The following is a 21,620-nucleotide window of genomic DNA, read 5'->3' as shown; positions in this document are numbered from 1 at the left end:
GTCTCACCCGTGTGGGACCTCAACATAGTTCTGGGTGCCCTGGCGCACAAACCATTTGAACCAATGGCGTCCGTAGACATCAGGCTGGTCACTAGCAAAACGGCCCTCCTAGTCGGCCTCACCTCGGCTCGCAGAATCAGCGAAATCCAGGCGCTGGCCGCCTAAAAGCCATATACTACGTTTCACAGGCACAAGGTAGTCCTGCGGACACACCCAGCATTCTTGCCTAAGGTGGTTTCCGCATTCCATCTGAACGAATGTCAGACGTGCCCTGCTGTTATTCCGTCCCACTGAATCTGGAATGCATCACCCAGGGAGCCGGGGCCCCGACCCTGCCAGGAGGCGAACAATTGGCACTTCCTGTTGTCCCATGAGGCAAAGAGGTCAACCTGGGGGTGTCCCCACTTGTAGAAGATTTCCTGCAGTACTAGGTCGTTCAACTGCCACTCGGGGGGGATCTGGTACCGCCCTTCTTGGTGACGTAGAACATGCTGGTCGAGTTGTATGTCTGAATGAGGACGACCTTGCCCTCGATAACCATAAGGAAGGCTCTGAGTGGCAGCCAGATAGCCTTCAGTTCCAGCCAATTGATGTGGAATTCCTGCTCCTGCCGGATCCAGGTGCCATGGACAAAGTGGTTGTCCAGGGTGGCCCCCCAACCCAAGGAGTCTGTGGTGATGGTGACCTGCGGATTGGGTTGCCGGAAAGGCTTACCCAGCCGAAGCTTGCAATCCCTAGACCTCCATGTGAGATCCGGGTGAAGTGATGGAGGAAAGTTGATCATTCGCGCCTTGAAACACTTATGTATAGGCGCGTTATAAATGCCATATCATATAATATAATTTCCGACTGAGAGCCTCGCTCCTGGTTCCAAGAGACTGCAAAGTGCAGCTGTATCCTTCTCATCCTGAGTCTCATGTGGGGGACGGCCAAGAGGACTGCTGCCATTATACCCAATAGATGTTGGTACCACCAGGCCGAGGTCACTTCTCTCCTGAGGAAGTGCACGGAGCCCCTCTTGAGAGCCGTGATCTTGTCCTCTGAGGGAAAATCCCTCTTGGAGCACGTGTCCCAAATGAGACCCAAGAAGGTCAGTCTCTGCGTGGGTTGCAGCTGCGACTTCTTGAAGCTGAGTGAAAAATGAAAAACCCAGCTCATGCAGAGTATTGATAAGAGCCTGGGAAGTAAGGTGCACTGCTTCCGTAGATGTCGCCCTGACGAGCCAGTCGTCGAGGTATGGGTAGATGTGGTGGCCCTGCGACCTGAGCAGGGCCACCACAGTGTTCATCAGCCTGTTAAAGACCCTGGGGGCCGAGTTGAGGCTGAAAGGAAGCACCTTGTATTGGATATGGTAGCCCAAGATCCTGAATCGTAGAAAAGAATGAGGCTGCCAGATCGGGACGTGTAGGTATGCTTCCTTCAGATCCAGGGAGCACATCCAGTCTCCCTTGCACAATGTCTCCGCTATCAAAGCTGGCATAACCATCTTGAATATTTGTAGAGGTAGGGAGAGGTTGAGGGTGGAAATGTCCAGCACAACTCTCAGGCCCGCCTGGTTCTTCTTCTGAATGGCAAAAATCCTGGAGTAAAAGCTCAAGCCTCGCTGGGAGGCTCGGACTTCCTCCACTGCCTGGCTCTGGACAAGCGACCGGATCTCTGCCAAAAGAGTTGCTGTCCCAACCTGTGGGAGTGGAGGGGAGGAGGGAGGAGAGGCTGGTATAGGGAGGCGTTACCCCGTGGAGACTACCGAGAAGATACAGGGGTCTGCGAAATTCTGGCGCCAAAAATGTGCATGGAGAGCAAGCCTGCCCCCCACTGGAGACACGTGGACCCGGAGGGGCGTGCCATGCCTTTCCCTCTGAGGCTGCTGCAGAGGAGGGGGACTGGAAAAAGACCCCCTTTTTGTTGTTTGCACCGATGTTGAGTCAGCAAACGGTCAGGCTGCCTGGACCTCTGCTCTTTGAAGCCGCGGAACCCTCCATATGTACGCCCCTTGTCCCATTGCTGCTGTGACTGGGTGTACGTTTTGGGCGTGGTCTTTGTCAAGATGGATAAAGACTTGGTCGTATGTGAGCTGTTTTTCTTTTTATCCAGCTTCTCGTCCGTTGTGTAGTGAAAGAGGTCACCCCCTTCGAACAGAAGATCTAAGATGCGATCCTGGACATCCAGGTTGAATTCCGTAGCACATAGCCAGGCCGTTCTTCTCATGTACATGGCAATGCAGATGGCACGGCCAGAGGGGTCAATGTGGGCCACGGTAGACTCCATGATGTCCTGCGCCACCATTTTGGCCTCTGCCAATCCCGCCTTGAATCGTGATTGGCTCTGAGTTGGAAGCTCTGGGAAGAAATCTGCAATGTCCCGCCAGAGCCTCTGGTTAATGGCTGCCAGCATGGCATCTGCGTTGGCTTGACGAAGGTGCAAGGACGCATTGAAATTCAGCTTCTTCCTGTACGCCTCCAAGATCTTCTACTCCTTACCTAGCAGTGCCGCAGAGGAGGAGGCTGAGGACGACTGAGGCTTGGTGTATAGTGATGCTGCAGCGATCACTGAGGAGTGTGGCTGAGGATGGGCCGATAGCAAAAGAGTATACCACTCCATCTGCCTGTACTTGGCGTCCAGGTGTTTTTTCACCGGCTGGTCTGAGTGGGGCTTGAGCCAATACTTCTTGGCCAAGGCATCTACGTCCTTCTGCATCGGGATCCCCGTTCTAGTCGCAGGACGTAGCGTGAGGACTTCTGCAAGGACCCCCTCTAAAGGTTGTTCAACCTCGGGTTGAGGAAGGCCCAAGTACTCTGCCAGCCCTGCCAGACATTAGTGGAAGGCTTTGGCCGAAGATGGCGTGTTGGGGTCCTCCTCATCTGTGTCCGTCTGCAGGTACTGTTGGTCAGGGACCGGAGGAGGGGCGTTGGGAGCCAGGTGCTGCAGTGTGGAGACCGGAGCCGGAGGCTGAGGTGGAGGCTGTTGCGGAACCGCCTGGACATGAGGCTGAGCAGGGGCCAGGGGCGTCTGCACTGGAGCCTGAGGGGCCAGAGCCATTGGCGGGAGCACGTCCCTGATGGCGTCCCTGAGGATGTCCCCCATCCGTGGAGATTTCATGAGCCCGAGGAACCGTTCAAAGAACCTGTCCTCGCAGGCCGAATTGGTGGTAGGCGATATTGATGGGGTAGCGAGGAGCTGCTGGAGCCGTTGCGTGCCCTGCCCATATGGACGCAGCGGGAACCTGCCTTGTGTGAAGGAAGGGTAAGCTGTAGGCCACATACCTGGTTGACAGCAGTCCTATCTTGGCACACAATCCTCCACCTGCTGCCTTCCCTGGATCAGCGTAGGCCGGATGATTGGATTTTCTGGCACAATGGCCGTCTTGTTGAGCTGCCTTCCACGTCCCTGCGTCGTGTTGCTCGGCTCACTGGGCCCCACCCCGTCCAGGACCCTGTTCCTCAGGCCGAGGCCCGGTAGGCATTTCACCCTCGGCGGATGTGCCAGTAGAACTACGAATAGGTGCCCCCTCGGACATGTTGCCGGTACTAGGGTGTAGCCCCTCGGGTGAAGCCCCGGTAAACGAACCTTCCGGTCCCTCAGCACTGTCAACGGGAGGATCTATTGACCCCCTCGGCCTGTCGCTGATACAGCCTCGGTACTGGTGCTGGTACCAGGACCTGAGCGGTCCCTCCCATGCGAGCGAGTCCTTGGCAAGGAGTCTCCCTTGCGGGGTGCACTGGAAAAGAGCGGACCTACCTTGGGCCTGGATCGATGATAGACGAAGTCCTTGAGGTCCTTTGGAGGATCTCTGGAAGAGCTCCTTCCACCTGGCTAGTCTGTTCTTCAGAGACTGCGACGAGAGCTTGTCGGATGCGGTACAAGCTTCCCAGCCATTGTCTTGGCCAAGGCACCGTAGGCAGAGGGCATGGGGGTCTTTAGTCAGGAAGAATCTGTCACAGGATGGACACCTGCTGAACCCTGTAGAAGTCGGCATGCGCCGGGGAGAAACGTGATGCCTGAGGACCGAGTACCTGAATGATAAAAGACAAAAAAGAAAGAAGAGAAGAAGTATCCGCGCGTGGAATTACATGGCCGAAGCCAAACCCAGGAGTGCTGGTGAATTCAGCCCATTCCCTTCGACACCCATGCAGTACGGAGGAAAGGGGACGTAAGAGTACTATGTATTATATGAAGGACTATGAAGTACTATGTTGTTTTGTATGACACTGGTTGTGGTTGTTGGAGTGGATGAAGGTATTTCTGTTATATGGGGTGGCCATATAAATGGGGGTGGACAGTAAAAAGGAAATACAAAATGGCTTGCTTTTTGCCAGCCACCCCTACAAGTTTTCTTAGACGAATGAAACGGGAAGTATGAATGATGTATGATTTATAAAAGAGGTTGGGCTTTGACACTATTTCTGACATCCAGCATTTAGAAACATTGAATAGTTCGTACTCTGATATGCGCATTACAGGAAGGAATATAATCAATGAAAGCTGTTACGTGTGTGCACTAATCCAGCGCACAACAGGGGCTCCTAAGGTTTTATTTCCATGCCCAGTCCCAATTACAGAGGCACAATGCCTGGTACATCTTGCACTATAGGGGATAAATGGCACATTCCAGGCACAGAGCGTGCAGTTGAGGAGCATTGATCTAGGCCCAGCGTTATGCAATGGCAACAGAAAATACTGCCAGTGTGTACAAGGACCATATTTCTCTTTGGGAGGTTACTCAAATGACAATGACAAATGGCAGGGCACCACAGTAACGTGCCAGGCAAATGGACTGGTTAAGTACAGTGGAGAAGCAGTATCCCAAATAGAGACTAACGTGTGCGCAAATATGGTCCAAACACATCAAAAGGTGGACACAGATTGCAACTATGAAAAAGCCAGTACGAGTACATAGAGCCATAGACTCAATGAAGGACCAGTTCTTGGTGGCGTAAACACACAGCATAACCACACTCTTGTGATCCCTGATATGACGCAAGGTAGGGTAGCAGTGATGGATTACTACTGGGTTTGTGGCCAACAAGCCTACGTGCACCTCCCACTCTCATGGAGGGGCAAGCGTTCACTGGCCACCCTGCACTCAGTGCTACTAGTAATCCTGGAAGAACACCTGAAGGGAGAAGAAATGCCTGTCGAGGTGCCAACAGCCACTCTAGCACCTAAAGAAGCAGAAATAAGCTTGTAGATCATACAAGAATTTGGTATGCTGCCAGAAAAAGGATGATTTCAATGGCAGGGCAGAAAGAAGAGCTCAAACTCCCTAAAAAGACTCTTTTTAGCTCAGCAGAGACTTTCTTTTTCATCTTTTTTGGCTCCTGGGGTACAAGCAGCTGCTGCACTTTTATACCCCCAGAGGATTCTGAGAATGGGTCACTATCCCATGTCATCAAGGCGGTGCACAATCTAGGGGTTCAAATGAAGAAGGAAGGTGGAGTTCAGAACACAGATTGGCTATCGCTTGGCTTTGATTGGGTCCCTTCATGGCTGGGGGCAGCAGTAAAACTACTGGTGCCTGTGATTGTGTTCTTCTTGGCTCTCTTCTGCACATGCCTAGTTTGTCTCCGATGTTATGTTCATATAATCCCTAATAGTGCAAAGATAATGGTATCAATTGCCATACAATAAATAGCAAAACTCAAACTGATATTTCTGAGATTGTTGATATGTCAGGTGGGGATGAGTTTGTTACTGCAGACGTAATGAAAGGGGGGAATGTTGTGGAGGAGCTTGCACCTTGGATAGCGCCTTCCTGCACCCCCCGAAGCGCTTTACAATTAGGCAAGACTTCTCTAAGCACTATAGCACTGAGAAAGCTTTTTCGTGCAAAAATAATCACACACAGGCGTGGCCAGGCACTAAATGAAAATAGTTAATATTTAAATATAAGGTGCAAATAACTATTAGTTGAATGAATTTGTAAAACTGTTACATTGCATTTAGTTTTCTCAGAGCATGATAAAGAGCAGAATCCTCTGTGCCAAAAGGAATGCAGCCTGTGCTAAAAATAGACTACAGGCATTGTGTGGGGCGCGGCTAGCTCTGGCAGAGCACACGAAGTTTCATGTCCATCAAAAGCTCATGCATACTAAGAATAAGTGTGTACACATGCCTATTGCACCACATACATCATTATGGAAAAACAATGTTTTTAAGCAGAATTGCTGGACCAGATATAATATGAGGATATTGAGTGAAGTGTGGAGATTATGGCGGGAAGGTGTGTTTATATATAAATGTTTGTAATATAGCAAAATGATGAAAAATGAAGCGCCAATGTATTCCTGCCTAGGCAGCAGTATGCTAAGTAGTTTTGTCCTAAATGGGAACTTGTAAGGAAAAAATGGGACCTTGTAAGGAAGAAAGACCATTTTGGATGAGCTATGCCAGTATCCAGTAACTAAGTTGAACAGTATATAAAGGCGCCTGCTTGCCATCAGTCTGGAGGAGCCGGCCACGGAATAAGGACAGAATGCTGGTCGGGCGGGCAGAGTCCTTTTCCCCCCATCCTCATTTTTGTACAGATTAAATTATCCTTGCAAGACAAGACTCTTGGCCTTAATTCCCGAGAGGGGTGAACTATTAATCTAGTGCGAGCGTGATTAGGGGTACCCCAATATAATTGTAAGTTGGGCTACCTTTCAGTCCAAAAACATACATTTTCCCATTCCTTCGCAGAATACAAATATTTTCTTTGTACTGAAGTCCAAACCACTGAACAGATTTCCACCAAGCATTTGAAAAGAGAGATTGTCAGGTCCTTATTATGCTTCCACACATTTTATGTGAATATGCCACTTTCTGGCATATTTGTTTTAAAAGATCACTGGACGAAGAATTGATTAAGGATATCTGCACTTGCCCAGAACACTCTGAATATCCATACATAACTTTGTCCACTCCGTTGGCTATTTCAATCTGAGTTACAGCCCCTCTTCTCTCGGACCCAGGATCTGGGCCTGCATGTTCAGTATGCAGACAGTTGATTGGCTCTCAGAAAAAGAGCCCATCTGATTGGTGGGCAAGAACAAACATTTTTTGGGCTGGGTGCTATTTTGGTTTGCTGAATTTGTACAGGGTCCTGCCGAAAGGGCAATATTGCGAGCCTTTGTGGTACCCTGCCTCAAGAAAAGGACTGAGGGGTAAAATGATGTTCAGCAAGGGAGTGCCTAGGGCACGGCCAAAAGTAATGCGTCAGACACAGGACCCACTGACTGTGGCTTTTGCCAGATGTAAAGCCAATGGCCATTTGCCATTAGTGTCACTTTTGGAAAACAATGGCATGGGCTAAGGTCATTCCCATTGACCACTTTGTCTCAGGCATGGACTTTGACTATGCCTCAGGCATCTCCTGCCATCTACTGTATTAACTGGCCTGGGCATGACCTTTTGCCATGCCCCTGGTACCACCTAGATACCCACTGTGGCTACTGCACCTGCCTCCAACCATACCCAATTGTCAATTTGACCATGCCCGGAGCATCTCCTGCACAAGGCCAGTGGCTATTTCAGGGGTTCCAAGGCCACTGGCCACTCTGGGAGGCTAGGTGGGCTACAGCTGAAGTCCATGCCCTAGGCCAACAAACCGCTAGCCACTTTGGGGAGTACAGTTGTTACTACCCATGGCTGCAGTCCATAGCCACTGGCTAATCTGGAAGACTTGGGGGTCCTGTGGTGGCATGGGGAAGGCCTTGCAATGGTCGAGGAAGCCACTGGGCATGTCCACATGCTTGCACAGTGAGCCAATGAGGTGGTTCAGAAGGTACAGGGAAGGTGCCCATAGGTTTTGTCCTGGTCAAAGTATCCACTGAGCACGGCTGTGGGCTTTTTCTAGTGGGCCAGTTGGGTTTTTCGGAGGGCCCAGGCATAGCCAAAGGCTATTCACACATCACAATATAAATCACACATCAAGGAATGGCTCCTCCCTAACACCTAGGTCCATACAGCATCCACTACCCACCTAACCTGAGACTGGACAATCTTATCCCCACTGTTTCCGCCCTTGGTTACTTGCAAATCCATTGCTGACTATTGCCCTCCCTGTCCTGTTGTTAGATCCCCACTCCCTTGTTTCTCTACTCCCTAGCCTTATTATTCCCCATATGATTGTAAAGCTAGGTCTGTGCCCAATAAATACCCTAGCAATAATAATAATAATAATAAAATTATAACCAGGCAGAGACACAGGCCATGTCCAGAAGTTGTTTCTAGTGGTTTGGGGGTTAACCAGCATGGTCAAATATAGCCACTGAGTAGTGCTGCAGGCCATGCCCAGACGGTCTTTTGGATGTGGCAGAGAATACTGGGTCAGCACAGGAGGTTGGTGGCCAGAGAGGAGAATATGTTCAGGGAGCATCCATTGTGGCTTGCAGACTTTAGAGGGGATCCGGCCTGCAATCCAAGCTTTCTTAAAAGGGAGTTTTTGTTGTCCTCTTGGGGTTACCCCAACTCTAGGGCCCACTAGAGGGGTGCAGTATGAATCCCAACATTAAATAAAGGCAGTTTGGATGCAGTGGGCTGCAGTGGTATGTGGGCCATTGAGAAGATCCACGGATCACCTCTAGGTAGAGAAACATACAGGTTTCTGACCAGACCTACTGACCAGAGTGGTGGCACACAGACCAACAGTAGATCCTTGACCTTCCTGGTGGCCCACAGGCCTCCATTAGAGTCAATGTGTGTATTGGTCCAGGCTGCAGGCCATTTCCAGTGACCACTTTCCAGGATTTATCTAGCTCCAAATGAGAAAAGAAATTGGGAATCCCTCAACCCCTGTACCACAACACTATACTGGAATCGACAAAACCACACAACTCTCTCTTGGACTCACTTCCACTAGAAGAAATAATGGAAACACTCCAAAATGGATCAAAGAAGCTCTATATTCTGTAGTACCAAAGAAACTCTTTGCCCCTTGCCAGAAGAAAGTGGCCATGAGATGGTTTAGCTCCCACCTCTGAGCTTTGAAGAATACTAACCGGAAACTAGAACAAGCATGGAGGAAACAGTATAACCCACAGGACAGACAGGCATACCAAAAGCAGATATTGCTCTACAAGGTAGAAATCCTAAAAGCAAAGAAACTGCATCATACAGAATGTCCCACAAAAGCAAGTGATGCACAAAAAGATATGTGCAACATCATAAACGTGATAAGAAGCCCAATACCATACAATCACATCCCCAATCCCTTGCAGAAACTCTGTGACAACCTTGCAAACAGCTCTAAAACAGTCCTTAACATAAACCAAGCCATGACTGCTATGCCCAAGGACATGAGCAATGATATCACAAGCAACGCAGCCGCAGAAGAAACTACAATACTGAACTTCTTCTCATCGATCTCCACAAAAGACTTTACTAAACCAGTAAAGGAAAGCAACAAAGCTGTTTCCCCAGTAGACCTTTGCCCACCGGACATCTACAAGAACATCCTCAGCAAAGACATTCCTGCAAAAAACTCCTGCCACCTCATGAACCATTTTCTGAAAACAGAAACCATCCCTAAGAGTTTCAAATATGCTTACGTTAAAACTCTTCTCAAAAATCCCAAAGGAAGCACGACAACTCCAACTACCCTCCAATATCAAACATCCCTTATCCCGGCAAACTGCTAGAAACATATGCATATGGATAAATCCTGACACACGTGGAAACCAACCACCTATTGGAGTAGACAGAAGTCGGTTTCCGGACTATGAGAGGGATAGAACCAGCACTGCTCTCCATCTGGAATGACCTAAAAATGAATTCAGATGCAAACACCACCTATGGCCTGATACTATTAGAACTTTCAGTGGCTTTTGACAGTCAACAATGCAACCCTCATCACAAGAATAGAAGAAATAGGCCTTAGCAACATTGCGCTCCAATGGATGAAATCCTTGTTGACCTAAAGAACAGAAATCACCTGGCCCCCCTTTTCAGTTCAACCTCACTCATACTCACAGAGGTGGGTTCCACAAGTCTCCTCCCTCTTACCACTACTCTTCAAAATGTATATGGCTTGTCTCATGAAATTCATCAAGTGATACAGGCTTACATGCTACAACTAGGCAGATGATTCTTAATTTAGATTCAAAATCTCCACCGGCTAGGACATAGAGCAAACCCCTTGTCAATTACCTCTCTCAAATCAATACATGGATGAGCAACAACAACCTCAAAATCAAACCGGATAAAAGTGAAATCATGATCATGCCTAATAACCCCACTTTGCAACCGCATATACCATGGCATACGGAAATCGGAACTAGACAGGAACCCTCCAAAGTGGTACAAATTCTGATGGACAATGAACTAACACTGAAACCTCAAATTAACGCAGTAGTACAAAGATGCTTCTTACACCTAGGCTCTATCAGACGGAAACTATCCTTTCTCACTTCTCCATATAAAACCCTCACCATTATCTCATCTCAAGGATACACTAGGAAAAAGAATCGATCTTGGCATGCCTGACTAACTCACCAAAAAAGTGCAACGGATTCAGACCTCAGCAGAAAGGCTCCTAAGACTCGGCAAGAGAGAGCATATCAGGAGAACACTAAGATCCCAACACTGGCTGCCAATGAAGAAAAGGATCTATTTCAAAACGCTCTGCATTGTTCACAGCGCAATTCATGACAAAGGAGCAGAATTCCTGCAGTGAACAATCTCCAGCTACAGATCAAATAGAACGCTAAGGTCTAGCAATGAGATACCCCTTGAACCCAAGCATTATGCAATAATGAAATACAGTGGATCCGCTTTTTCAAATATCTCAATGAAACTCTGGAACTCGCTCCCCATGGCAACATAGTTAGAGGAACATGTGACCTTCAGGATGGCTCTTTCACATGCCAAGCTAACTCGCCAATTTTACAATGCAATCGGCTAACCAAGAACAAATGGGGGCCAATCAACTTTTCTACTATCTGGGATAATAATCTACATCAAAAACAAAAAGGAAAGAATTTGATATTATAATACCAATTTTGTGAATTAAATTATGATCCCTCTTTACCAATATATTAGAAATCTCAACTTCTTATAAAAATCCATGTCTTTATTAAATGCAAAGAGATAAAAAAAGATTTTTGTGACCTTAATATACAGGATCACAGTAGTCACACATATAATCACTTATAACCACAAGATGATAAACAGACGTTTCATCAAATTCATACATGAGATTGCATTCTTACGCCAAGTACATCAATAGATCCTGAATGAAGATACTCCTAATCCTAGATATTGTACAGTTGTGTGTATATCACTCCATTCTTTTACTCAATTCTCTACATGTTTCTGTCCCTCTATGCTCAATAATGCTGGACATTGCTCAGGGGTTGAAACAATTAATGCCACAATCACATCTTCTCCTCAAAATGTCATCAAGCCTGTATCATTGAGTGGTTCCAAAGACCAATCCTATCGTCACCCACTCAATCTTCATTTATAACACATATTTTCATTTTATGTAGAATCCCGAAAGATAATTCGGGTTCGGGCGACAGCTTTGACGAAATGGAAGAAGCGGGGCCAAGAGCACTTGCTTTCGCAAGGGCTACTTCGAGAACTTTGGCTGCCGCTTTAGACCATCTCGTAGAATTGCCCGCAATCAGTCGAAACCATATTGTTTCTTCATCAAGTGTCGTAGGGCAGGTGACGAGTGGTGCCAGATGAGCCCGCCTTTCTGCCGCGAGTCCTGCGCAGGAGGTGAGGAGATGTCGGACTGACTCTATTTGGTCAGCTAGGCCACAAACCCGGCAGTTTGATGTTTCTGTAAGTGCTCTGGTGGCCAGGATTTCTCTAGTGTGAAGTAGGTTTAAGCGGGCCCGCATAAGTAATTTTCTCAGCTTTTTCTCAGGGAATTTTTCACAGTATTTCAGCGGGAACTTTGGCCAGTTGTGAGTAGGTGGCAGATCTTTTAGAGATTTATACTGGAGTATTTTTTCGTTGGTATGTATCCAGTCTTGTTGTGAAAGTTTTAGCTTGTTTAGCTTGACTCGTCCAGGGTTTGAGATGAGGAGGACTTCATCTAGTTTTTCCTCAATTTTTTTTGCCCAATTCATTAGAGGTAAGCAGGTTCCTTTGTTCAATTCAGCTTCTACTATTCGAAAGATCGGGAGGGTGTCAGAAGTCTGTATTTTTCTGTAGAGTAGAATTGCACTTTGGAGTACTACCGAGGCTAGTGATTGGAGGCCAAGGTCGCGACGAATGGCTGGCATGGGGGCTGAAGCTGGAAGACCCAAAACCGATTTCCAAAGATAGCCTTCATGTCATGATCTCTGCTTCCAAAAGGTCAGGGTTTTCCCAACTCCCTTGGAAGCAGATCCATAACCCAGGTTCCGAGTGCCAACCAGTCCCAATTGGGACCTTTTGGACCCAGTCCTGGCGCCAGTGGCACCAGGCTCATAAATATGCCCAGTCCCAGCGCTGGAAGCGCCGGGCTCATAATGCTTGGGTGGACTTACCTGCAGCAGACCATGCTGCTTACTTGCCTGCCAGTTGAGCCTCTGATCCTCTTCTGTTTGGAACTACTTTTCCTGTTGGGAGGGGCAGGAGCCACTCCCTAGATTCAGAACACTGGAACTCTTCTGGAAGGCAGGAACTCTTTTCTTACCTAGGCGTGGCTGTGGAAGGAGACACCTAAGCACTACAGGAGGCTATTTAAACCACACCCGGTGGATGAATCTTGCTTTGCGTTATTCTGCATCCTCTGCAGCAGAACGCTCATCGTGTCTTCTGCATCGGATCCTGGGCCTAAGGAAAAAAGGCTTACCATCCTGAATCCAGTCTTCAGCAACACCTATAAAGACAAGAAAGAACAGGTTAGCATTCCGGCATCTGAAAGACAAAGGCTTACCTACTCTTCGTGCGCTCCGGAGGTCTTCACACTGCATTCCGGCATCTGAAAGACAAAAGCTTACCAACTCTTCGCACGCTCCGGAGGCCTTCGGCGCTGCATCCCGCATCTGAAAGACAAAACAAGGTGCGTTTAAAGACATTGGGGAACTTTAATACTCACGTGCCATTACTCCTTCCCACATCAAACCCAGTGGGTATTCCGGCACCCTGCAGCCGCTCCGAACTCGTACCTGCAAAATAAAAAGACAGTTAGAGCGCATCGTGAAGCAGGCAACAAGCGCTTACTTACGTGCTTCCAGGCGCTTCTATTCATCACACGGACTCCATCTTCAACTCACTTCAGCCCGTCATCCGCCTTCGCCGGAACCCTGCAAAACAAGAGACATCATTACTAAAGACTTTAAAGACAATAGAATTACTCGAAACTTACCGTTCGTGCAGTAAACGACGGACAGCAGTCCTCTGAAGTCAAGAGGCCTGCGCTACCTACCCAGTGAAGAAACTGGTTACAGCACCCTGCCCCGAGGCAGATGGAGAGCTCGGCATTCACTTACCTAAGGTGAGAGCGTTAACCTTTGGGGGTCTACAGGAGAGCAAAAAGGGAAGAGATAGGGACACCCCAATAACCCCAGTTCGTTAATCCCATATTTTCTATCTGCAGACATCTCACTCTTGAAGTCAGGCATACAGCGCACAGAGGTCCAGCCCAAAGAGCCAACCGGGTGCTACACATCACCTTTGAAGATACGGTAGTTGCCCAGTCAAGACCGGCGCCTCTGCGAGAATCAGGTGAGCGTTACAGAACGCAAAGCCTACCGCAAAACTCTCGCCCAAGCGCTATGGAAACCTCGGATACTGACCACCTAGCCCGGTTACTTGGGGAACTAAGGGCAGAAGTGCATGCAGCTCGTCAGGAAACGAATGCTCTAAGAAGGGAACTAATTATTTCCAAGGAGAGAACAGATGCTCTTGCTAGACAATTGCTACAGTCACAAGCCGGGCAGACCCCGTTACCCGCATCAGGGGCAAATCTTCCTTCAACATCCTCTATGAATCCAGTGCAGATCAACCTACCTGGGAATGTACCTCTGGCTCCGCCCGAACGATTTTCTGGTGACCCAAAGAGGTTTGCAGTATTTATCAATCAGTGCCGGTTGCACTTCTTATGCCGGCCAGCAGCCTTTCCAACTGATCAAGCTAAAGTAGCTTTTGTACTTTCGTACCTTAGTGGCAATGCGGCAGACTGGTCGATCCCTCTAGTTAATCAAGATGATCCGGTTCTCCATGATTTTCAAGCCTTTCAGCTTAGTATGGAAAAACTGTTTGCAAGACATTCACAGGGGCAGGCCTTGGACAATGAGCTTCTTTCGTTGCGACAGGGTAATCAAGACCTTTTGGCTTATATTGCATCTTTCAATAGACTAATAGTGGAAACTCAATGGCCTGAGGACAAAAGGATTACGCTGTTTTATAGAGGTCTACGTGGAGAGCTCAAAGACATTTTAGCCCAAGTAGTGAATCCCCCGCAAGACTGTTCGGATTATATAGACTTGGTCGTTCAAATAGATCATAGACTGCAGAACAGGAAGGCCGACCGTTCCAAGTTTGATGCTCGAGTATTTTCCAAGTCGCCAACTCCTTCCAAAGGAGTAGACTCCGGGGAACCCATGCAAATAGGGGGTCTGAAAGGTCCTCTAACACAAAAGGAGCGGGAAAGGAGAAAACAGTTGCAATTATGCCTATATTGCGGAAACTCAGGGCACTTTCTTCGAGACTGTCCGGTGAAACCTGCCAAGAAGGCAGTAGGAGCTGCAGTTACCAAAGTTACAAACTCTGAGCAGGGAAACGACCTCGCCCGACAAGAATAGAGGTCCTCTTGCCGAGCGTGAAAACCAGTTCCGTGACCTCGCATTTCGTGATACCTATGGTCCTCATTAGCCCCGATAATCCGGATCGATTACATGCAATTGAAGCTTACGTCGACAGCGGTGCCATCGGCAATTATGTGGATCATGAAATGGTTTTGAGGATGAATCTAACTCTTTGTCCCAAGGCTGTAAAGGACGTCATTACTACAGTGGATGGTACGGAGATAGCCTCCGGGCCAGTAACGCATACCACTCAAGAGGTGACGCTAGTAAGTCAAGATGGACACCATGAGAAGATCGTGTTCGATGTGATCAAGGCCCCTCAGTTTCAGATTATTCTAGGAATACCTTGGTTAGAGAAACACAATCCTCTGATTGATTGGCGAGCAAGAACGGTCCAGTTTCCAGAATGTGTCTCTACTTGTCACCCTCCACCTGGTGTTGCACTGGCAGCAATTTCTTCAGAGACTCCCCAGTTACCTCCCGAATACCTAGAATACCAAGATGTTTTCCGGAAGGATCAGGCTAACTCTCTACCTCCTCATAGGTCTTATGACTGCCAGATAGACCTGATACCTGGATCTACTCCTCCTTGTAGTAGAATTTATGCCCTCACCGAGCCTGAGAACCTTCACCTTCGACAATACCTGGATCAATACCTGGCAAATGGGTTTATTCGTCCTTCCAAGTCCCCTGCTTCTTCAGCTTTGTTCTTCGTTCCAAAAAAGGAAGGAGACCTTAGAACTTGTATCGATTATCGCTCCCTGAACCAGATCACCGTTAAGAATAGATATCCGTTACCTTTGATCCCTGAACTCCTGGACCAAGTCAGAAAAGCATGCATATATACAAAGCTGGATTTTAGAGGAGCTTACCACTTGGTACGAGTAAAAGAGGGCGATGAATGGAAGACGGCCTTCCGCACCAAGTATGGGCTATTTGAATATCAGGTCATGCCCTTCGGACTTTGCAATGCCCCGGCCGCCTTCAATATTTTATGAATGATGTCCTCAGAGAGCTCATAGATGTGTGTGTTGTTGTTTACATTGACGACATCCTTGTTTATTCTTCATCGGAATCTAAACATCAGAAACACGTGAAAATGGTCCTCGAAAGATTGCGTCAACACAAACTTTTCGCTAAGTTGGAAAAATGTGTTTTCAACGTGACTGAAGTTGAATTCTTGGGATTCATATTATCACCTGGCGGAGTACATATGGATTCAAAGAAGGTCGATGCAGTTCTCAAATGGCCATCACCATCCTCCGTGAAAGGTGTGCAAAGCATGTTAGGCTTCGCTAACTTTTACCGCAGGTTTATCCCCGAATTCTCTCGAATAGTCCAGACCATCACTGACTTGTTAAAGAAAAACAAACGTTTTGAATGGTCTACCGAGGCGGAACAAGCTTTCCAGGATTTGAAGACTAAATTTATCTCTGCACCAATCTTAAAACACCCTCGTCCCGAACTCCCCTACATCGTGGAAACTGATGCTTCAAGCCTTGCCATGGGGGCAGTTCTATCACAAAAGGACCCGGTAACCAATCAGTTGCATCCCGTGGCATTTTGGTCCTGCAAATTCTCGCCTCCTGAAATCAATTACACGATTACTGACAAGGAACTTCTGGCTATCAAGTCTGCCTTTAAGGCTTGGCGGCATTATCTGCTGGGGGCCCGACACACCGTTACTGTGATTACGGATCACCGAAACCTGCAATATTTGAAAACCGCAAAAGCCCAATCCTCTAGACAACTCCGTTGGGCATTATTCTTTGCCGAGTTTGACTTCATAATTACCTATCGACCTGGTACAAAGAACGGTAAAGCTGATGCCCTTTCTCGGATGGGAGTGGAAGAACACTCGATCAACCCTAAACCTGTACCAATCATTCCCGAACAAAGAATTCTGGGTGTAATCGCCACAGAATCCATAGAGGAAGTTAAGGATAAAGCCAGGCAACTTGTAACTCCAGCAGACAAACAGAATTGGCATCTGCAGGGAAAGGACTTTGCAGTAAAGGACAACTTATTGTATTTCCAAGAACGATTATACCTACCCAGCACAGATTTACAGAAAAAAGTAATCTCTTGTTATCACGATTCTTTAATGGAAGGTCATCCCGGTATGGCCAAGACCTCAGAAAAGATCAAGCGCTACTTCTGGTGGCCGTCTTGGAAAAAAGATATCAGAGACTTTATAATGTCCTGTGGAGTATGCGCCCAAAACAAGAGTCAAAAGGAAAGACCAGCAGGCCTCTTACGCCCTATTGACATCCCACCTCGCCCTTGGCATACGCTTTCTATGGACTTCATCACTGATCTACCTCCATGCTCCGGATACAATACGATTCTAGTAATCGTGGACTTATTCTCCAAGATGGCGCATTTCATTCCGCTCAAAGGCTTGCCAACAGCAGCAACTCTGGCCCGAGAATTTCTCGAAAACATCGTCCGACTACACGGTTTTCCTTCGGTTCTAATTTCGGATCGAGGTAGTCAATTTATTTCTCATTTTTGGCGAAGTTGCTGTCGGTCGGCTCAAATTGATGTGAGACTATCGACCAGTCACCACCCTCAGACCGACGGACAAACCGAGAGGACCAATCAAACTCTGGAACAGTATTTACGCTGCATGCTGCAACAAACTGAAAAAACTTGGAAAGACATCCTTTGGATAGCCGAATATGCCTACAATAACTCTGTCCATTCGGGAACTGGGAAAACACCGTTTTTTCTTTTGTACGGCAGTCACCCTCGAACCTCGGAGTTGGATCCCCTCCAAGATCTTGAAACACCAGCAGTAGACCACCTGCATTCTACAATCACCCAAGCCTTTAAGGAAGCTGTTTCTCACCTTCAAAGGGCTAAAGAACAATACAAGAAAGGAGCAGATCAACATCGGAAGGAAGCCCCTCAATATCAAGTAGGGGACCAAGTCTGGTTATCCACCAAATATCTACCTCTAAAAGGGCCACGCACATTCAACCCAAGATACCTTGGTCCCTATTCCATCACTACCATAGTAAACCCAGTAGCGGTCAAGTTGGACTTGCCCCCGCACATGAAGATACATCCGGTCTTCCACGTCTCTCTATTAAAACCCGTGCAACCTCAAACCCGACTAACTAAATCTCCAAAACCCATCCTAGTTGATGGAGAACTCGAGTTTGAAGTCATAAGCATTCTGGACTCCAAGATCTCCAAATCTAAACTATTTTACCTAATTGACTGGAAAGGCTACGGCCCCCAAGAGAGATCCTGGGAACCTGCTGAATATGTCCACGCTCCTCGCCTAATCAAAAGATTTCACCGAACATTTCCTGACAAGCCAAAACCCCCGGAGAAGCCCGGTTTGGGAGGGGCCTTGAGGGGGGCTACTGTCATGATCTCTGCTTCCAAAAGGTCACGGTTTTCCCAACTCCCTTGGAAGCAGATCCATAACCCAGTTTCCGAGTGCCAACCAGTCCCAATTGGGACCTTTTGGACCCAGTCCTGGCGCCAGTGGCACCAGGCTCATAAATATGCCCAGTCCCAGCGCTGGAAGCGCCGGGCTCATAATGCTTGGGTGGACTTACCTGCAGCAGACCATGCTGCTTACTTGCCTGCCAGTTGAGCCTCTGATCCTCTTCTGTTTGGAACTACTTTTCCTGTTGGGAGGGGCAGGAGCCACTCCCTAGATTCAGAACACTGGAACTCTTCTGGAAGGCAGGAACTCTTTTCTTACCTAGGCGTGGCTGTGGAAGGAGACACCTAAGCACTACAGGAGGCTATTTAAACCACACCCGGTGGATGAATCTTGCTTTGCGTTATTCTGCATCCTCTGCAGCAGAACGCTCATCGTGTCTTCTGCATCGGATCCTGGGCCTAAGGAAAAAAGGCTTACCATCCTGAATCCAGTCTTCAGCAACACCTATGAAGACAAGAAAGAACAGGTTAGCATTCCGGCATCTGAAAGACAAAGGCTTACCTACTCTTCGTGCGCTCCGGAGGTCTTCACACTGCATTCCGGCATATGAAAGACAAAAGCTTACCAACTCTTCGCACGCTCCGGAGGCCTTCGGCGCTGTATCCCGCATCTGAAAGACAAAACAAGGTGCGTTTAAAGACATTGGGGAACTTTAATACTCACGTGCCATTACTCCTTCCCACATCAAACCCAGTGGGTATTCCGGCACCCTGCAGCCGCTCCGAACTCGTACCTGCAAAATAAAAAGACAGTTAGAGCGCATCGTGAAGCAGGCAACAAGCGCTTACTTACGTGCTTCCAGGCGCTTCTATTCATCACACGGACTCCATCTTCAACTCACTTCAGCCCGTCATCCGCCTTCGCCGGAACCCTGCAAAACAAGAGACATCATTACTAAAGACTTTAAAGACAATAGAATTACTCGAAACTTACCGTTCGTGCAGTAAACGACGGACAGCAGTCCTCTGAAGTCAAGAGGCCTGCGCTACCTACCCAGTGAAGAAACTGGTTACAGCACCCTGCCCCGAGGCAGATGGAGAGCTCGGCATTCACTTACAGGAGAGCAAAAAGGGAAGAGATAGGGACACCCCCATAACCCCAGTTCGTTAATCCCATATTTTCTATCTGCAGACATCTCACTCTTGAAGTCAGGCATACAGTGCACAGAGGTCCAGCCCAAAGAGCCAATCGGGTGCTACACATCACCTTTGAAGATACGGTAGTTGCCCAGTCAAGACCGGCGCCTCTGCGAGAATCAGGTGAGCGTTACACTTCAACTCTCGACCAGAATTCCTCAGGTAGGTTTAGATTGGCTGCCATGCCGTATGTTATTGCAGGGACTACCTTGGTTTTGTAGAATTGTAGTACAGGTGTCCATTAGAACTTGCCGAATTTTTAATATTTTAAAAATATAATTGCCTGCACCAGCTTGTCTTTAGGCACATATAAAAGTAAGAAAACATCCCGATTTGCGTAAAAGATTAGGGTGATACAAAAGTATCCCCACTGCACTGCATTGGATCTTGCTGTGTGAACTGTTGAAAAGTTACCAGAAAGGTGAAAAGACAAAAGGGAAACAGTTTCCCAGTACTGATAGTCTGAAGGACTGGTCAGTTTCCCCAGAGCAGAATGAGCAAAAGGCCAGTGGAGAGAAGATCAAGCCTTCACTTCCCTGTAAAAAGTGAGGACAGGTTCAAAAACAAAAGGCAAACGTTTGGGGGTGCAAGTTGTTGATTTGACTGGAACCATTAAGTTCTGTACAATGCCAGAAGTCAGTCACTGTAATAGAAGCCATAGCATGTTAGAACTAATTCTGGTAGAGGTGTACCCATGCCACCAAAAAAGAGTGTTTGAGGAAAGCAGCAGAACTTTATCATATGGAAAAGATGACAAGTTGGGTAAATAAGACGGGGCAAAACATTGAGATGGAATGGTATCTCTTCTGGGATATATATGGAATCAATGTATGAGTCAAAATAATGGTTCATGTGTTTGTAAGAGAAATACTGATTAGAAGGGGTATTTTAAGGGAAGCTTTAGAAATGAAAGGGCAAGCTTGCATTTATACCTCTTAAAGATCAAAAAAGATGGTTTTATAATGTTCATCCCAAATGATGATAGTGATGTATTAATATATATGGAGATACATAAGACGGACAAATGGGTCTGAGGGGCTTTAATGTTAATAATATTTAAATGTTGACTAAGGTATAATACTATCTACGAAATAACAAATACAATTTCACTTGTTTGAATTAATTTGTTTCTAAAAACCAATAAAGAATACGGAAAGAAATAAACAGGCATTAGGTTGCGTTCCTCTTGCCTTTCAAAAAATGTATCTTTTGTTAAAACATATTTATGGTCTATATGCTTGTCAAAACACTCTTTTTGACTTTCTTGATGATTTAAACTAAAAGCATACAGTCTGTTCTATTTTCTGGGGTTGTCACCACTGTACTGTTTAAAATGCACTGTCTTGCTACAATTCCACAAAATGTACCAAAATGAAGATGTTCACTGTCCTTAATGAGCCCGACCTAAGGTGTCTGTGGCCCTGCAGATCAGCAGATAACAAGGGGGGTGGGGGGGGGTCCTGGGAGACTCTCTGCCAGACATGACTCCTGGTTACAAGAGCCTTACCCAGAGTCTTTAGCTCACTATCTTTCACAGAGAAGAAATATCCCAAACATATCAGTCTTTGTCCTGCCCTGGGGCAGTCCAGCACCGAAATGCTAGGCAATTCTCCTCTGAACAAGAGTACCAACAGCAACCCCAGACACGTGTTTCGGTCTGGTTGAACCTCATCAGTAGGGTGTAGCTGTGCCTCTCTAAGAATAGTGAGCAAGGGGTCCACGTATGGATTCCCCTAGTAACTTAGGGTGAGACCCAAAGTTACTTGAAATATGCAGATAACAAGGGGGGGTCCTGGGAGACTATCTGCCAGACATGAGTCCTGGTTACAAGAGCCTTACCCAGAGTCTTTAGCTCACTATCTTTCACAGAGAAGAAATATCCCAAACATATCAGTCTTTGTCCTGCCCTGGGACAGTCCAGCACCGAAATGCTAGGCAATTCTCCTCTGAACAAGAGTACCAACAGCAACCCCAGACACGTGTTTCGGTCTGGTTGAACCTCATCAGTAGGGTGTAGCTGTGCCTCTCTAAGAATAGTGAGTAGCCTCTTTTGCCGAATGCAGTTCAAACAAAAATTGCAAAGGACCATATCCAATCCAATTAACAACTTTTCCATTTACTGTGGCCCAAGTACTTGTACTCACCGATTGGACAAATGATGCTGTCTACACGCTCAGTGTCCCGATGGTCCATGGGATAAGTTGCAATCTCGTCTTTTATCCGAATACAAACAACTAATAAGAAAAATATGCTCTAATTTACAAAAATGGTTAGGGTAGAACATTCAACAATCAAATA

The 21,620-nt window shown here is 47.2% G+C and overlaps 1 protein-coding gene across 4 annotated transcripts in view; it reads right to left on the bottom strand.

The window, feature by feature from the left end:
• The window catches only part of LOC138510516 (zinc finger and SCAN domain-containing protein 5C-like), a 143,221-nt gene that overhangs the window by 10,476 nt on the left and 111,125 nt on the right, over positions 1 to 21,620 (bottom strand). For all 4 annotated transcript variants that reach the window (XM_069626225.1, XM_069626222.1, XM_069626224.1 and 1 more), the window contains one exon: positions 21,467 to 21,556. In XM_069626225.1, coding sequence (XP_069482326.1) covers positions 21,496 to 21,556 — 61 coding nt within the window. In that variant the 3' untranslated portion in view covers positions 21,467 to 21,495. The remainder of the gene's footprint in view (positions 1 to 21,466; positions 21,557 to 21,620) is intronic.

This window comes from Ambystoma mexicanum, chromosome 6p (assembly GCF_040938575.1).
Source record: "Ambystoma mexicanum isolate Mex_15411 chromosome 6p, UKY_AmexF1_1, whole genome shotgun sequence".
Taxonomy (NCBI): Eukaryota; Metazoa; Chordata; class Amphibia; order Caudata; family Ambystomatidae; genus Ambystoma; species Ambystoma mexicanum.
Note: the sequence above shows the minus strand (reverse complement) of the source record. Positions and strands in the feature narration are given on the sequence as shown.